The 18,458-nt window shown below is 35.0% G+C and overlaps 2 protein-coding genes across 2 annotated transcripts; one reads left to right on the top strand and one right to left on the bottom strand.

The window, feature by feature from the left end:
• The first annotated feature begins 609 nt into the window (after positions 1-609).
• On the top strand, positions 610-5,391 carry LOC110028669 (pectinesterase-like). Its single transcript, XM_020730620.1, has 4 exons — positions 610-1,260; positions 4,063-4,135; positions 4,167-4,583; positions 4,672-5,391. The coding sequence occupies exons 1-4, from the start codon at positions 778-780 to the stop codon at positions 5,325-5,327; spliced, it is 1,629 nt and encodes a 542-aa protein (XP_020586279.1). The 5' UTR covers positions 610-777; the 3' UTR covers positions 5,328-5,391.
• Positions 5,392-6,791: 1,400 nt separating this feature from the next.
• On the bottom strand, positions 6,792-8,004 carry LOC110028668 (F-box only protein 13-like; the record flags this gene model as incomplete). Its single annotated transcript, XM_020730619.1, has 1 exon — positions 6,792-8,004. A coding segment is annotated over one exon (1,089 nt), but the record flags the coding sequence as incomplete, so codon positions are not given.
• Positions 8,005-18,458: the final 10,454 nt, after the last annotated feature.

Below are 18,458 nucleotides of genomic sequence, written 5' to 3'. Positions count from 1 at the left end.
AATTATGAGCTAAAGAGCGAAATGTTGACTAGCCAAGCAGGTGACCGACTACGCAGTAAAATTGATCGACATACCTCTTATCAAAATCAATTGGTTTCTATTGATCGATCGACCGGTCCCCTTAGCAGAATCGTTTTGATATATACAGTGGATCGACACGACCGACCAAAACCAAAGGATCCGGAGATCAACAAACATTGTATTTCTTTTGTATTATAATTAATTTTTCGCTTGACAAACACGTCAATTCAATTATTTGGGCAATTATTATAATTGTTACCTCTTTTTTCTGTAACTTTATTTTTAGACCCCAAGTAAGAGGTAATGAAATAAATAAAAGGACTTTCACACACACTCTCTCTTCTCCTCTCAGCCCTATCTCTAGCGGCCTGTATTCCGAAAGACAAGCTAGGATTCCCCTAAAGTTTTTTGTGCCTTGTGAACTCTTAGATGATGTTTGGTCGTGCCGTATTCAATTGTATATGCGATGAATTTAATTAAATCAACTCAAACACTAAAAAAAAAAGGGGTCAAATCCATCGTTCTCTTAAATGAAATTTCATCACATCACCTCTCTTTATTTACTAAAATTGATTGTGAAGTAAAATATGAATTTTATTCTGCCGTCCCTCGCGAACTTCATCTATACCAACTCAACCATGATCTGATAAGTCCAATCCAATATAAATCCATACCCCAGCCATACACTCCCTTACATGCCTACGAATACAATCAACCAGGCCTCAGCCGGTGATCCGAAAAGAAGGCCAAAGATCAATGGATTCCTTCTCTTTCGCAGCTCATGCGAAGAAGAGCGAGGCCGAGGAAATAGCTTATCGCCGAAAAACTCGCCTCCGTATCGCCATCATCGTCATCTCCACCATCCTCCTCTTCCTAATCTTCGCCGGCGTCTCCACCATGCTCATCTCCAACAGCATCAGCACCAAATCCGGCCAAAATATGCTGAACTCGACAACATTCGATTCCTTAAAGGTCGTTTGCTCGAACACCCTGTATCCCGACTCCTGCTATTCCAGCATCTCCTCTGCTCGCCCGCCGAATTCCACCGCCAACAACCCGGTGGATATCTTTAAGCTTTCCGTTCAGGTGGCCCTCGCGGCTGTCTCTGAAGTTGCCGCTTTCTCCGATCATCTTTATACTAGCTCGGTCAATCCTGCAGTTAAGGCGGCACTGCTAGACTGCAAGGAGCTGTTTGGAAGCGCCGCGGGCCATCTGAACGAATCTTTGGCAATCCTTCATGTAAGTATGGTTGACTTATTTTGACAAACATCAAATTAAATTTTGCAGTTTTTTTTTTTCTTAACCTTCACAAGACTTCTATGAATTGTAGAGCTAAAAGCCTAAAATTAAGGTTGTGTAGAAAAAATAAAGTGGGACAATTACATATAAGATTTTGATATTTACAAATGATTACCCAAATTGATTTTTTTTTAATATTTTTTACTACCAAATATATGTATTTATGCATTTCATGATCAAATAACTGATTGTTTGATAAAATTAAAGAGTACGAGTTGGAGTTTATTATAATTTTTTACGTTGAATGACAATTTGAAAAAAAAATGAGTAAGAGGGTGATTACTTTGTAAATAACGTATTTTGATGCATTGTGATGAACTCTAGATGATATTGTATGATGAAAATTACAAACACTTTTATGAAGTGAAATTGGATTCAATTGTAGTTTAATAAAGAAAATAAGAGTAATATACTCTAAAATGTTGAATAGCAACTGTTTTTTTTTATACAATACTTAAAATATATTGTATGATGAAAATTAGAAAAAAAAATTATGTAAATAAAATCATTAATTAAATTTTTTTTTTTATGCAATTAAAAGAATTGAGTCTATTTAAATTATTATAATGAAATAATTGGCTCACAAATGAAAAAATAATGTATGAATTTTTTTTTTTGAAATGTAGTTTATTTTATTATGATTATATGTGTTATTGGTTTCTAATGTAGTTGAAATTCATGAAAATATTTAAGTCAAATAGATTTTTAAAGTAAATATAATTAAAATATTCGAAAAAAAATATTAAATCTATAGACATTCATAATATTTTCTTAGTCATGATTTTATTTTTGAATGTCTAACAACTAAGTTATATTATATAACAATTTCGAGCCTATTTATGATTATTTTAATATTTTATTTTATTTTTATATGTTTTTATTTTTTTCCTTTTTAAAATAATTCAACTTATTTTAAATTTTTTTTTTAATAATTTGAGTATTTTTAGAAGTAATCATAACAACTCTCAATGCTAAGCATATTTTATTTTAAAGTAAAATATAAATAAATTAAAAAAGCATAAAAATTAAATATAACAAGACAAAAATATCGAAGAAAGTAAACTTAAACTTTATTTAATAATGTATAGTTATATCGCCTATTAGACCAATTCTATTAATTAAAAAATGTATTATTGTGAATATGTTGACATAATTTATTTAATAAAATAAATTAATTTAGTTTTTTATTATAATATACCTAAATATTATTGAGTGTTATTTTCAATTGGTGAAATATAAATTTTAAATAATTCATCTTTGATGTGGAAGAGTAATGAATTGTCGTTTTAACGTTGCATGAGAAATTAACACACACTCAGATGAAAAAGACAACCAGTAGTTTTTGCATGAATAACCCGGAAAGGAAAAAACAAGAGGTCTCGCCCACTTAAAGAGTTTCACTATAAATTGAAGATCACAAGTATAACTCATTGTCCCACGGGCGGGAAATGATTGTAAAATCTCTCGAGTTACAACATCGACATGCATGTGAATTTGTTGCTAAGAGCGGGCAGCGACTGATAGCGAACACCGACAACCAACAGGTAGAGGTTGATGGCGTCAGGAGTGATGCTGGACTTAAGCTCATTCTTAATGTTTCAAGTTCATTATCAAGCCTCATGCTCCACACCCCACCCCCTCCCTCATGAGAGGGGTGGGGCTTTGTTTATAGAGCTCAAGGAGGAATTAATGCAGGAATTTTAACCACTCCCCCCACTCATGAAAGTGGTGGGGCTCTATTTACAGAGCTGTAGGTGTAATTAATACAAGAATTTAAACCACTTTAATAGGATGACCGTGAGAGCTTCATTTGATCAGATGACATTTGATGAACATTTCAATGCCTTCATGATGTTAGAATCGAGCGACCTTGAACTCGTTGAATTCATCTTGTCGAGACGCTCGGTTCAACTATAGAATCGCTAGATTCAATATATGTTTGACCTTGCAAAATATATCTAAAGCTTCTAAAAGAGGTTTAACATCTTCATCGGGCTTGATTTGGTTCGGACTGGACTCATTTTAACATCATTGGATCCGTCTTGTTGAGCCAATAGTTTGACTGTAAGTTTACTGAAATCTGAGATCTAGATGACTTTTCATCAAGATTTAAATATTTATTGCTCAAATGATTACTCGAGATCTGTGCCATGCCTCCGAGATTTGTGTCTTATGGTGAAAATTTGTTAATGACATATCAATCTTATATATTTTTATTTAAATTAACCTTATTAGTTTTAAGTTTATTAAAATTAAGCAAAAATATTCTAATCCAAATAATTTTCAATAAATAAACTTTTTAATAACAGTAATAAAAAGATTAAACTCCAATGTTTTAAAAATCAGATTGGACTTAGCGGTTTTGACATGTTCAAATGTGAGTGGATCATGCAACCGGTTGAATCCAAATTCAAAACCGTCTCTGCACAGTTCCGATCAGAATGAGGGTAGAACTGGAGATCCAAAATTTTTCAAGAATAAATCAGTTCAAATATTGTTTAAATTTAGCCTTATTTTGATCAGATAATCGAACATAAGATATTTAAATTAGGAAAGAATAAAATATCATACATTAATTTTTTTATTTAAAATGTTATTCATAATATTTAAAATTATTATTTTAACTTAAAATTCTATATATTGAATCATAAAAATAATATTGAAATAACATTATTTTATTTTTTAAATTATATTAAAATAATTTTGAATTTGATCCTTTATTTGCCGTTAATGGTTTGACAGGAGGCTGCGAATGCGAACGACATCAGGACGCTGCTCAGCGGGGCGGTCGCCGACCTGTCGACCTGTACTGAAGGCCTAACACCGGGGGGGGGCCAAAGGGCCAGCCGCTACGGTGAACGCTACTGAGTACACAAGCACCAGCCTCGCCATCGCAACCAAATATGGGAGTTACATTAACTTAATGAAAATTAAACAATTCAACAACCGGAAGCTTTTGGTCGCATCTGAAGAACTTCCTCCATTGTTCGCTTCGCCGGAAGGAAAGCTGAAGGCTAACGTGACGGTGGCGAAGGATGGAACAGGGAATTTCCAGAGCATAGGAGCGGCCATGGAGAAGGTGCCGGAAAAGAGCTCGATACCATTCGTGATTTATGTGAAGGAAGGTGTGTATGAGGAGTATGTATTGGTGTCGAGCAGTAAGTGGAACGTCGTCATGCTCGGTGACGGCATGAATAGAACCATCATCACCGGCAGCCGGAACAGAGTCGACGGCAGCACAGCTTACAAGTCTGCGACTTTCAGTGAGTTTCTACTCGGCGAGATGATTGCCAGCATAAAATTCTTAATTTTTTTTGTTATTAGATCCAATTCACACGAATTTTCTTTCAGCTGTCGAGGGGAGAGGATTCATTGCAATGGACATGTCCTTCAGGAACACCGCCGGCCCGGAAAAGAGCGAAGCTGCCGCACTCCTCTCCAAATCAGATCGGTCTATCTTCCTCCGCTGTTCCTTCCAAGCCTTCCACAACACCCTCTATCCCCATTCCCTCCGCCAAATCTATCTTAACTCTGATATCACCGGCTCCATTGATTTCATCATCGGCGACGGCGCCGTTGTCTTCCAGAACTGCACCATAAGGCCCACACAACCAATCTCCGGCCAGACTAACACCATCACCGCTCAGGCTCGGTCCGACCCGAACCAAAACACTGGAACGGTGATCCAAAGTTGCGTCATTTCGCCGTTCGGCGATTTGTCGGCTCCGACGACATTTCTTGGCCGGCCGGGGAAAAATTACTCGAGGACGGTGGTGATGATGACGGAGATAGGAAGGGTGGTGAAGCCGGAGGGATGGACGGAGATGATTCCCGGCATGATGCCGCCGGACTCGATATTTTTCGGTGAGTATCGGAACAGTGGGAATGGGTCGGACTTGGCCGGAAGAGTTGGCTGGCGCGGTTACAAGCCTAAAATGAGTGATGCAGAGGCGGAGGAGTTTTCCGTGGATTCGTTCATCCAAGGGAATAGGTGGATTAATGTCTAGCAGATGCCACCTAATTCTTAGGTATTCACAAATCTGACGCTTATATTTTAATTTTCATATTTGTCTCAGCTATTTTAATTTTTATAAAATACTGATATTTTTATTTGATTATAAAGATTTGAGTGTTATAAATGTAAAAAATTAAAATGCAGGCGTTAGATATGTAAATACATAAGAATTGAGTGGTATATGTGTTATATAAGTTTTGCTTTTATTTTTATTGAAATGGTGAAAGTTCAAAGGTATAAATATGGCTTTGATTTGCAACTTTTTAAAAGAGAGTGAAATTCTCAATTTGGAAATAAATAAAAAGGCAAGTGTTGTATAGATTTTGTCTTACATTTTGAAATAAAAGGTATGAGCTATATAATAACATCAATTTAAAATTATAAGTTTATTAAATAATGATTTTGTGAAATATCAAAATGTGATACTTAAAAACTTTTTTTTTTAATTATGCACGGGCATTATATAAAATATGCATCTTATATTCTTAATGCTTAAAATATGTATATTTATTGTATATCTAAGTATAAAAGGGTAATGAAATAGTGCTTGATAGAAAGCCAAAGCTCATTCTAAACCCTCAATCTTCTTTACCACCCTCAAGCTTTATAAACAGTGGAGATCAGTCACAAAAAAATGTAGTCAAAAAAAGAATTATGAAGTTGCGTACTTACAATGGATCATAGTTTTATTCAGAGATATTCAGCAAGTATTAACATGATGTAGGCATTGCCAGATTGAGGCAAGCTTAAAATATGACAATCGATTTTTTTAATGTCATAGATCTCTATTGGCGTTTATAATGAATAATAAACAGTAAGGATAATTTTACCTTTGATTTGTTGCTAAATATATTCCTGTATCTTAAACTGGTTTCTAAATAACAGGACTTATATTTCATGCATTTATCTCTCTTGAATATAATAAATTTTATCCTTGCAAATGATATTTAGTTACAAAAATAAGAAATTCTCATGCAGAACATACAATACCTCTTGAAAACCCGAAATATGTAGATATTGCATGCTCATGTGTCTTGGCGCAGATTTGTATAGAAAAACTACCTTCCGAGACTATACATGATATTATTTCTATAATTCAATACAACAGTGTCATTGCATTATCAAGTGAATGCTTCAGAACATCTCTTTAATGGACTCCAGTCACTCCTCAACCAAGCTTTCCCCACTTGCAGACAAATTATAATATGGATTCTGCATGACTTAAAAATTGCTACATCTTCCTAGTGGAATCCTAGCTGCCACAAGGCTACAAAGCAAGCTCTCACTTTTCCAATTGGTGGAGGGTGCTTTCAACCAGCCAAAGCTTTCAACTCATTAAGCTCTTTCAATGCTCTTAAAATCTGAAGAAGAAAAGAGTAGAAATGATCCAAAACATGTAGAAAACATGAACTAGAATATAAGCAATACTTCTATGTAAATCATCATACAACGAGTAATGAAGAGCTTGCAGGCTCTCAGATCAAACGAAAAAAATAAATAAAAACAAATTCACACTCATACAGAAGCCTCCAGTCTTGGCTCGAAAGTGAAGGCAGATATAAAATCCTTAGTTTTACCATTCACAAACATTTAAGCAGTTCTAACCATTCATTAGTCCCCACGTTAAATATGACACATCTGCTGAACTCACTGGAGTTCAGACATACAAAGATCATATCCCCACAGCCAACACAGTTGATGTCGGCTTTCTTACCATAGAATTCATGAGACATCACCGGGGGCATGGCTATGACTTGTTGCCATGCTCTCTTTGCCTCAGAGAATCTCCATAACCTGAGACTGGCCGTTTCAAATAAATCAGACATCAGCACCACCACCATCTCCTTCATGCAAAGAACAACATCAACGGAATACTCAGAGCTAACAGGCAGCAGCATTGGGTACTCATGGAAGGTATTTTTAGCGATGTTGCAGGCCACAACCAAGCCCAAATGGCTAAGGAAATAGACTATCTCCTCCCCATCTTTGATGCTCAGAACAGCTGAGAATTGCCTGGATGGGTTCCTCTGCATACTTGTAGCCACCACATCACCGGATTTGTTGAGAAAGTATACCGTATCACCTGCCAAGTCTGTTTCCGGTGAACCTTCAGGCTTCCTGGCCAACATCACCTCATCCTCCCACTGGTTTTGCTCCGAGTCAAAAACTCTGTAGGGTAAGTTGGGGAGCTCCCCTGCAACAAGCACAATTCTGTATGAGAATGAATTACTGTGAGATGAGCTCACGGCAACTGCAAGAAGAGGTTGTGTCTCACGAGCAGGAGGGATTTCTCTGCATGCGCCAGTGAGAAGATTGGATACCATGAATTCACCCATGTTGCTGCGAAAGCAGACCAAACCGCCAGACGAAGCTACGGCAATCCAACTAGCCTGGTTGCTTTGGTTGAAGCAGCTTGGCCTATTGAGACGCTTCCAATTTCCTTCACTGGTGTCTAAGATGAAGGAGTGGTCGAGATCCTGATCAACCATGAGGAACCATGGATCTCTGAAAGGAATATGAGAGCAGGAAATGCTAAAAGTTGGAGAGGCCGCAACTGAGCTCCATCTTTTGCACACTGAACGCAGACGGAAGAAGCTTGAAGCTGGGAGCCATGAAAGGATCTCCTCAAGAAGGTCTTGGCTTAACTCATTAAAGGCAAGATGGGCAAATGGTTAAACTTGCTCTGCTGCTTTTCTTTTCCTTGTCCTTATTGAAATCAGGTTGTTTTTCTCCATCTAGAGGATGATGAAGCAATTAGAGATCAATATAAGATAAAGTGTGAAAATATTCCTTTTATTCACAAAAAAATTTCTGATGATGCCTAAAAGCACTAAATTTCTCAATATTGAAACAGTTTACTGCATGAAACAAACTTCTCCGTGATTTAAACTGAAAAATTATGTTTGGTATTGATATAAAAGACACGGTAGCCAGAAGGCATGAAACTTGGAAGCCAATTCTAGACCTTAGAAGAGAACGCAAGCACTTAGATAAACATAAACATATTAGAGAGACAATGAGTCAGTTCTGAAACCTGAAAGGTAGGCAAAACCTTGAACCTCGAGCACCGTGCAAACGGCACGATTTCTTACCCTTCAAATTAAAATTTCAAATAAAATGCGTAACTTCAAACGAATTAAATCTTCATCCGACAAATATAGAGGCAAAAGTTCCATCTTTGCAACAGAAGTGCAAGCAAGAAGTTTTTTTTTCCAAACATTAAAGAAAGAAAAAGGCCCGACCAGAAAAAAAAAATCGCTTTTTCCATCGTTTCTAACCAGATTATAGAAACAGAGATCACCACCGATAGTCACTCAAACCACTGAAACTCAAACATTACAAATAACACCACACGCGAAGCACAACGCCGAGTAGCCTAATAAATTAAACAAAAGAAGCGAGGCCATAGGAAGTGAGCCGCTTGAGAGGCGTGTTCACTAGCGAAGCAGGCCGCAGGACAAGCAAAGATGGCTTCTTTCTTCTTTTGTAATGGCGAAGAGGAGGAGGAGAAAGAGTGCAGGAGTAGGGAAGGAAACTTCTTGAGAAGCACTTTTTTGTTTGCTTTCATAGAGAGGAAGAAATATTACATCAGTACTATACACGTCTAGATATGCATGAATTAAAAGGACTGAATATCAGGGAAAGGAGTATTTTAGGAGCGAAAAAGCTCTTCATTTCTCTTTTTATATTTTATTCCGCTGCCCATTGACAGCGCGTGGTCACTCACTTGCGCTGCAGCCCTAGGTCCTACCCTAAAGCCTCCTCCCCTTCCTCCGATTCTCCCTCTCTAAGCTCTCTTCTTTGCTTTGGACGTCTGAACTTCACAACGGCGCAGTAACACGGGAAATATTCCTCCCCGTGTTATTCATGTGTTATTGTGTGTTATTCATGTGTTATTGTCTCCTGAGAATATTCCTGGTATTATAATAACACAATAACACATGAATAACACATGAATAACACACAATAACACATGAATAACACGGGGAGGAATATTTCCCGTGTTACTGCGCCGTTGTGAAGTTCAGACGTCCAAAGCAAAGAAGAGAGCTTAGAGAGGGAGAATCGGAGGAAGGGGAGGAGGCTTTAGGGTAGGACCTAGGGCTGCAGCGCAAGTGAGTGACCACGCGCTGTCAATGGGCAGCGGAATAAAATATAAAAAGAGAAATGAAGAGCTTTTTCGCTCCTAAAATACTCCTTTCCCTGATATTCAGTCCTTTTAATTCATGCATATCTAGGGCTGATTGATTTGGGGGAAAAAAAAGCGTAAAAGAAGTATAATTGAAATATAGTATAATTAAAATATTTGTAATTTATTTGATTTGGTGTAAAATAAATGTAAGAGTATAATTTTTGTGTGCGCGAAGGTGATCGGTGGTGGTAGGCAGCTGACAACGATGATAATAATGTGCGGCTGATAGAGCCAATGATGAGCATGGGTCCAACAGGCAACAACTGGTGGCAGCGTGATTATAAATTAATCAGAACTAAACAACCTCTTAGTATCTTTGGACCGTTAAGGTGGAGAGGGTTGTAGTTTACACTGGAAGTCCTTACATGCTAGTTTTTTTCTTGTACCAGTGTTTTTAAACCTAATCGAAATAAGTTGATTCGACTAGTTGAGCCAACGACCGATTATCTGGCTGACTCGATTTTTTTTTATTTTTTTTGTGGCAGTTTTACTTTGGAGACTATTAATCAAATTCTTTTAGTGATTATCCTTTCTCTAATTTGAATAAAATTACTACTTATTTCATTTCTTTTTAAAATGCAACTCAATATTTATGTTTCTAGAAGATGCCCCTAAGATTGCTTAAGATTTTATTTTAAAATTTTCCAAATATAATGACTCATACTTTGGACCAAATTGGTCCAATCAAATTAGCTTGACAATGCTTTCTAAATTGTCCTGAAGGTTTAGGGGGAGGGGAGGGAGGATGAACGAATGATGAGTGAGGTGAGGAGGTGGCTGAAGGTTATAATTGAGCATGCAATCTTGTTTCTCACACAATTTTTAACGAAAGTTGTGTACATCATTATATAACTTCTAATAAAACATAAATTTATAAAATGAATGATGTTTGCATGATATATGTTATATTAGTAATGCATATTTGGGTATTGGTTAATTGGATTGGTAGGTCCAAATTGTGATATCCTCTTGAAAAATAATTGGCTTTATATTGGACTATTGCTTAGTTTTCTGAATGTAGGGGCATAGTGAAATCCTATATATATATAAATGACTAATGTCTTTTATGGATGAGTAAATACAACTTGAATGTAAGTGGATGCTTCACATTTGAATTTAATAATCATCAAATTGGTTATATACTTTATCAACTCTAAAACATAATATGCAACATTAGATGATCCTAATAGTAAAAAAATGTATCTCTTATTCACAATTTATAACTTAAATTACATTATCATAGTTTTATTACAACATCTTTAATTGATGTTATTTATGCCACATATAATATTGTTTATATCTTACTCAATAAGGTCCCACTTATTAACTTTATTTTCTTAAAAGTGACTTATTTTATGATTTTCATTTTATTAATTGCGTATAGATTCAATTGCCTTATGCTTTACATATATTTTTGAAAAGCGATTAAAGTTAGATCCTTTAGTTGATTTTCATCACTAAATTATTTCTTAGATGAACTATTGCACTAGTTAGCTTATAGTTATTTTTAAAGGATAATTAAGTAAGTGTTGTTAAATTTAAATGCTATGATAATTTTATTGGTGGAATAATATTATTGAAATCATACATTTATACATTTATACTTAAATGAAGAATTTTAACATGGCATATTTAATCAATCGGTATCCGAGCATAAGAAAGACAAAAGTTGAGGGAGGTAAAAATAAAAGAGAGATTAGGAAAAGGAGTCATAGATAATAGATTCATGTCATATTGTGCGGTGACTGACCTTTGTTAAGCAAAAGCAGATAGATTCTGCAATCTAATGCTGTACAGTGATCCTCGTGGGGGCGGGGTGCCGACTTGTTTCTTTTGCTTTAGCAAACTCAGATCTAAAGGAGCATCAAAGAAAACTCATGTGAGAGTCAGTCTAAACAGGGGTGAGCGCATTTAAGTGCATAGCACACAATTCTCGTGTATTAACGTATCTCACATCTAAACTTTCATATTAAAATATAGGGCTGTCAAAACGGCTCGTTATTCACAAACAATTCATGTTTGGCTTGTTAAAACACTTATGTTCAATTTGTTCTTTAAGTTAACATGTCGAACACGGTCATTTTTTTTTGCTCGATTTATAAATGAGCCGAGCACAAATAAATATTTATTTGTATGACATAAAATCTACGGCCAGACCTCCGGCCGCTCCCTCCGAAAAACCAACCGTCATCCCCAAGTACCCAGTCCCCTTGCATGTTGTTCCATGACTCCAGAGCAAGACTAATGCCACCATGTTCACTCCGTTCAAAGCCATTGGTGGGCGAAGGGTCAGGGGACCGGTGGGAGGGTAGGTTCTTCTGAGGGAGCAGCCGGAGGCCCTGTCATAGATTTTGTTCGAGAGTTATCAACCAATATGACAACCGAGAGTTTGGACGTATCGTCCTTATAGGTGGTGGTCACCACCCTCCGAAGTGGGTTGGTCAAGGCATTGCGCCAACTGGGAGCGCTTCACGAGTCGATCGACCTGGGCAACTTCCTTCGCTAGGCAGATTGGGTGGACCAAGTTAAGCCACCTCATATTTGGCCTGCAAACTGGCCACTGCAACAGGAACAAACTGGTCGATGTGTCTTAACTAGGAACTTTTGGCATTCACCCCTCGGGATCCATAGATGAGTCGACTTGATTGGTCGACGAAGGTTTGGGCCTCGACCGTTTCCCTTTCTTGACTTGTTCTTCTTTGCAGAAACCAAGGGGTCGTAGCACTCCTTGGGGAGAATCTTGGGATATACACTGGTCCGACTTGAACCATCAGTCATGATGCAACTCAGTTAGCTGGGAAAAATGACGGAACAAATACCTTGCTGAACCTGTGATTCTATTTATAGATCACACTGTGCACAAAATGCAAAGGAAAGTTAGTTATCACATTGATTTCCTTGATTTTAGCACCGCTAATTATTAAATAGTTTTCTTGTCTTTATCGCAACTGTCACTTTCAAAGACTAGAAAAACTCAAAGAACTAATATGCATACATTAGAACAGTCAACACAGATCTCAAAGCAATCCAACACCCCAAGATAATGGTCGGGTGATCGAGGGGTCAAAACAAAAGAGCACGATCTGAACCGTTCATTTGACGACTGACCACCTGATTGAAGTCAATCAACATACTTTAACGAGGGACTCAATCGACAGACCACACATGCAACCTCTTGTCTAGAGGCTCCTTACTAGGGCATCTGATCACAACCAGCTGACCGATCGGTTTTTACTTCGACAAACGCGATCTTCATTTGACAGATCGCCTCGGTCGGCCGAACCCAAACAAGTCGACTGTCTAGTTACCTTCATATTCAACTTCAAATTGTCATACCGATTTGATATGAAATCAACATAATTAATCGTATTAAGGGAAGTTTCCTTATCCGTTTTTTCTTTTTTATAATTGTACAAATATGTCTTTATAAATAAGAAACAAAATACGAATAAAGAGACTTTTCCCCAGTTTCACTATAGGAATTGACCCAATTACTCTCTATCTATCCTTCATTGTCTCGATTCCAACTCATGAGTAGGGCTGTCAAAAAAGCTCGTTGTTCGCGAACAGTTCGTGTTCGGTTCGTCAATGAGTTCGTGTTCGATTCGTTCGATAAGTAAACGAGACAAACACAAACAAATTTTTTTCGTTCGGTTAGTTAAACGAACCAAACACGAACAGTGATGCGTTCGTTCGTGTTTGAATCGTTATTGTTTGAAATATAAAATAATATAAAATAATTATATATAAAACATTTATTATATTTTAAAACATTAAATTTTATAAATTATAATATATAATAAAATAATAATAATAATATATTAATATACTATAGTAGTAATATACTAATATAGATATTGTATATTTATATAATATAAGTTATATAATTAATATATAATATTATTTTTATATATTAATATTAGGGATGTCAAACTGGCCCGTTGTTCGCGAACAGCTCGTGTTCGGTTCGTGTTCGGCTCGTTCGTTAAGAAACGAACACGAGCTTATTTCAAACAAACTAAAATTTAAACGAACCGAACACGAACCCAAGCTTTGTTCGTTCGTGTTCGGTTCGTTTACACCCCTACTCATGAGGAGTGTTCACAACAAATAATCTAGGATGCAACACATATATAATGTCGTAACATACATAATTACATGCATATTTTTGTGTGTTAGAAAATTTGTTGTAGTAGAATAATAATTTTTTGTTTTAGTATTGGACTAAAGTTTAACACAAATACATAATGAAAAAAAGTTGAGAGAAGACACTGGGACATTCCATGGGAAAAAGCAGAAACAAAAAAGATCATTGAGCCTAGCCCAACAAATATTAAAAAAATATAAGTTTGCATGTACAGAGATATAATCTTATTCCACAACTGGGAAAGACTTTTCAATGTTACTCAAAGTACAATGTTTGTCCGTACATAATATAAATAAACTTTCGTTACATTTTGAATACAACGCTTGAAAGTTGTTTCCACTGGGAGTTATCGTCGGGTCATTAATATACCATATTCAAGGTAAGTCATTGCACAATATTTGAAATAATTGGTTATTCAATAGTGAACTTCTTTACTTAACTATATCCATCATTACTCAACATGATATTTTATTACTCAACATGATACTTTATTACTCAACAGTTTGTATCAATAATGACGAGCAGAGGGCGATCCATGGTGGTTAGCATCAGTTTTCTGACGGCGATTGATGTCGGTCGGCAACTACGAATGTCAGAAGTTATTGTCAAGTTTTTGATCGAGAACAACACTATATTAGACTCTTGTTCTTTTTTTTTTTTTTTCAAGTGAAGACAGATGATCTATTTATAGGCTACTGGGGAGTGACAATTTGGTCATTTGCTCAATAAGTTCTATAATCATCTGATCAAATGAGCAATGTTTATCCCCCTTAATCGAAGAGATTTTTTTGATGATTTGAGAGCCTTAATGATAACATAATTAACCGAGCTTTGGCTCGTTAGGTTCCACTCATTGAGACGCTTTATTTGACTACAAGTACATTAAATTTGGAGTTTATTTGACCGTTAAAGTAACCATATAAAACATAAAAATGTGTTTTATTGATTTGATCCGAACTTGATTGAACTCGAATTAAACTAATTCTTGTATCATCGGGATCATCATATTTAGAAGGACAGATTAACTATAAATTTATTGAAACCAAGAAGTTGAATACTCTTGAATTTGAATTTTTAACATTTACTTTTCAAAAATTACAACGAGATTTAGATGAAAACATCACATATCATTCAAATTCTTAAGATCTTATCAAAATATCACAATCTGAAAATACATTTTTCATGATAGATTCATGACACTAAAATATTATTTGAAAAATATTGAATTTTTGGTGTTGGATATAAAATTTCATAAGGAATGCTTCTTATTTCTTCTCTCTAAATTTCTCCCAATTAATTTGAGTCGGTCTGCAATCGCATGGGTGCGCCGCAAATTTTCGAAATAAACCAAATTCCGGCAAATCCCTAACCCTCTCCCGCCGTCGTCGTGCCCGACTCCTGCTTGATCAACCCTCTGCAACCACCCTCGCCGCACCGGCGAACGACAACCAATGCCTAGCCTCAACAGCCATCCCAGACCTCTGGCTTTGTCCCTCATGAATCCTCACTACGAGCCTCACCTGATTTGCCCCTCTTTGTCATTGCTTCTTCCCGCACCAAACCCTTATTATAGTCTGTATTCCTCACAGATGAAGATTTCCTTCTGGTTAGCAACTTTCTTTGTTCACTTTTTCATCATTTTTTGCTCTCCTTTTTTTGTTCTTCAGATTTTTTTTCTGCCTTCTGCTTTGTCTTCCTGTTTATTTTTACCATTTCTCGCCACAAATAATGCAGGATGGTTATTTTAAAACTTCCACTTATTTTTGTTTGATTTAAATTTAAATGATAACCTTATTAATTTATTTTAGTGGAGTAGCAAAACTTAATTTATTGCATCTATTTCCCTCTATATTTTACAACACATACAATCACACAAGCCCAACAATCCTTTTTGCAACTTTTCTCTAAATTCTGCAATATAAACTGTGATCTTTGTGCTACTCAGGCTTTTTCTCACCTTATTTTTATTGTCTGATTTTATTTTCAAATGAGATTATGTTTGGCATGTTCTGTTTTTTAATCTAGGCCAGGCAATGGCATGCATCTAGAGGCAAAAAAATGATTTTTGCTTCTTGAAAACTTATCTGTTGATAATATTTTCTTAATTTATTCAAGAAATTTCCTTAGATGATTGTTGGAGGAGGAAAATTTTTGGGTTGAGGATAGCTTTTTAGAAAATTCTTCCTAATATCTTGACCCAAATTTTCTCTCAGAAAGATATGATTGATTATTAGAATCATTTTCCTGTTCCAATTAACATTTGGAACTTGAAAGATGTGTTATTATTTCATCCATAGAGCTGAAATCTTGGACGATTCAAATTTGATTATCGTATATGATAATGCTTTTATAAAGGGATGTCCAATTGCTTCATGTTTAAAAGAAAAGAAGAATGATGTTTAAATAGTTCATTTATCTAAATATTGAACCAATTCATCTTTAAGAGAGGAGTTGAACTGAAATAGCACAGGATGATATTTCCACTGAAGTAATATGATGATGATTAGATTTTTGTATTTGCTATTTATTTTTTGATCTTGTATAAATATCATGCTAATGACGTTAAGTATAATACTTAGTTAATAGTTTTAATTGGTTGGTTGTGGACAACATTCTATTTTGTTTTCTTTTTTACGATGATTTGTACATATTTTGCTTTATATGTTTGACGTGTCAAAAAAAATAGTCAAATTTAGTATCTCGACAATACAAAATTAATGCCATAAAAATAATTAAATTTTTGTTCCAATGAACTCAAATAATACTTGAATTATAATTGGAATCCTTAAAAAATATTTCAAAAGTTACGCAATATGTAGATTTGGCATATTTATAGTCAAATCTTATGGCACAACAAGAGGAACTTAACACGCCTAAAATCATTCCATTCAAAGGTTATTAAGCAACTTAAATGCTGAATAATAACCTATGATTAGAGGAATTTATAATGGACTGTTTGATTGAGTGTTATGAGATTTTGGCTAAATTTATCAAAATGTTCATCTCAAAAATTATAAATAGACTACTATTCTTTACATGAAAGATAAAAGCAAACTAAGAACTAAGTTCACACTATTGAAGGAAGCTAAAAGCCAATGACCACCAACAGTTTTTGCCGACCAATATTAGTGTTTATTTTTGTCACTACTGTCTTGTGGTTATTGTAGCTCAATTACTTTTTTGTGACTGTTGTAATCTGCTTATTATTATTATTATTATTTGTAATCAGTTTATTATTTCTAAGCTCTAATTATTTGTTCTTTGTTACTTAATAAAAAATTAATAACCCTATTTCGTCACCTAGAGTGAATTGTTGTTCTCTATAACTTCAAATGCATAATGAATTATTTTGACTGCGTCAAATCTCGTGGTTTTTTTTTTTCTTTCTGTTTTTTTCACATAAAATTTTGGTTGTCTCCTGTCTGTATGTTGAATCGTCGTGCAATTCTAAGACATTAATCTCTCACTCTATTGCACTGAATTTGCTAACACACAACAATGTCAATTACAAATTTATTTATTGTTGTTTGTTTTATATTTAGTGTATTCTCTACATTTAATACAATTATTACATGAATGTCATGCTGTGCAAATTGATTGTAGTGAAGAATTGCAAGATTTGATTGTCTAGCACCAAACTGTTTGCGATAACTTTGTGATTGCTAGCAGTTGCAAATTTATGAATGATAACCAGTTTAGCAATCATTGTTGGTCATCATGCGGTTGTTAAACAGATCGATCATTGGTTTTTCTCATGATCATTACAGTTGTATTATTGCGATTGATATGTAATTGCAATTGTTATGACATAGCATATGCATTATTTGCAACTATGAATATAGTGACCACACAAGCAACCATCTAAACGACTGTGATATTAACTTGCTACCAAAAATAGCCATTTTGCAACAGTTTAACCAATGCAAAGCTATAGTACTTAAATAATGACTTAAGTATGACTCATTAGCTTTTCATGTTAAGCTTAAGGGCTATTTATCGAGCGATGTCAAATGAATTTATGAGTCTGCATAATAATAGAAAAGAGAGCTCAACTCTACGAAGAGTATGTACAATGAATCACAAAGTAAATGTAGAAGAGATCATACTCCACAAGGTGGAAAAAAGAAAAAAAAACACATTTTATATAATTTGACTTAAGTAAGCTTATATCCATAGTTGCATAGTGGTCGAATAATTCATCAAACTCTAAAGTAGGTTTACTAAGCATTAAAATTTATACAAAATAAGAGAAATAGTTAAAAAAATTCATTTTATTTAACTAAGGATGCAATTACTTGCTACAAAAATGAGGGATAGATATGAATAACTAGTAATAAACTAGATATTTTTGTTACTCTAGTCACTCTCTTTTCTTATATTACAGGACTTCAATTGAGAACTATTTTTTTATTGTAGCTGGTAGCTTCTTCTCTTAATAGAACTAAAAATAGCAACACTTCTTCCTTCATAAAGGAGCAAAACTCCTCTAATAAGCACCTAATTTTTTTTCCTCTCTCAAATGTTATCCTTAGTCGACCTCACTTAGTGGGATAAAGACTTGTTGTTGTTCTCTAATGCTATCCCTCTTTCGTCATCCTTTTCTTATCCTCTTCTAGTTGCTTCTTATTATGAGTTGCTATTTAAATATAGATTATATAGGTTTATATGGTGAAGTGTTCACTAACATTAGCAATCTAATTATTTTGAAAATATTTGCAACTTCTAGTACAAACTTTTATGATAACCTCCATTTAGGGTTTTATGATAATTTTTATTTAAAATTT

This window comes from Phalaenopsis equestris, unplaced genomic scaffold (assembly GCF_001263595.1).
Source record: "Phalaenopsis equestris unplaced genomic scaffold, ASM126359v1 Scaffold000522, whole genome shotgun sequence".
Lineage (NCBI taxonomy): Eukaryota > Viridiplantae > Streptophyta > Magnoliopsida > Asparagales > Orchidaceae > Phalaenopsis > Phalaenopsis equestris.
Note: the sequence above shows the minus strand (reverse complement) of the source record. Positions and strands in the feature narration are given on the sequence as shown.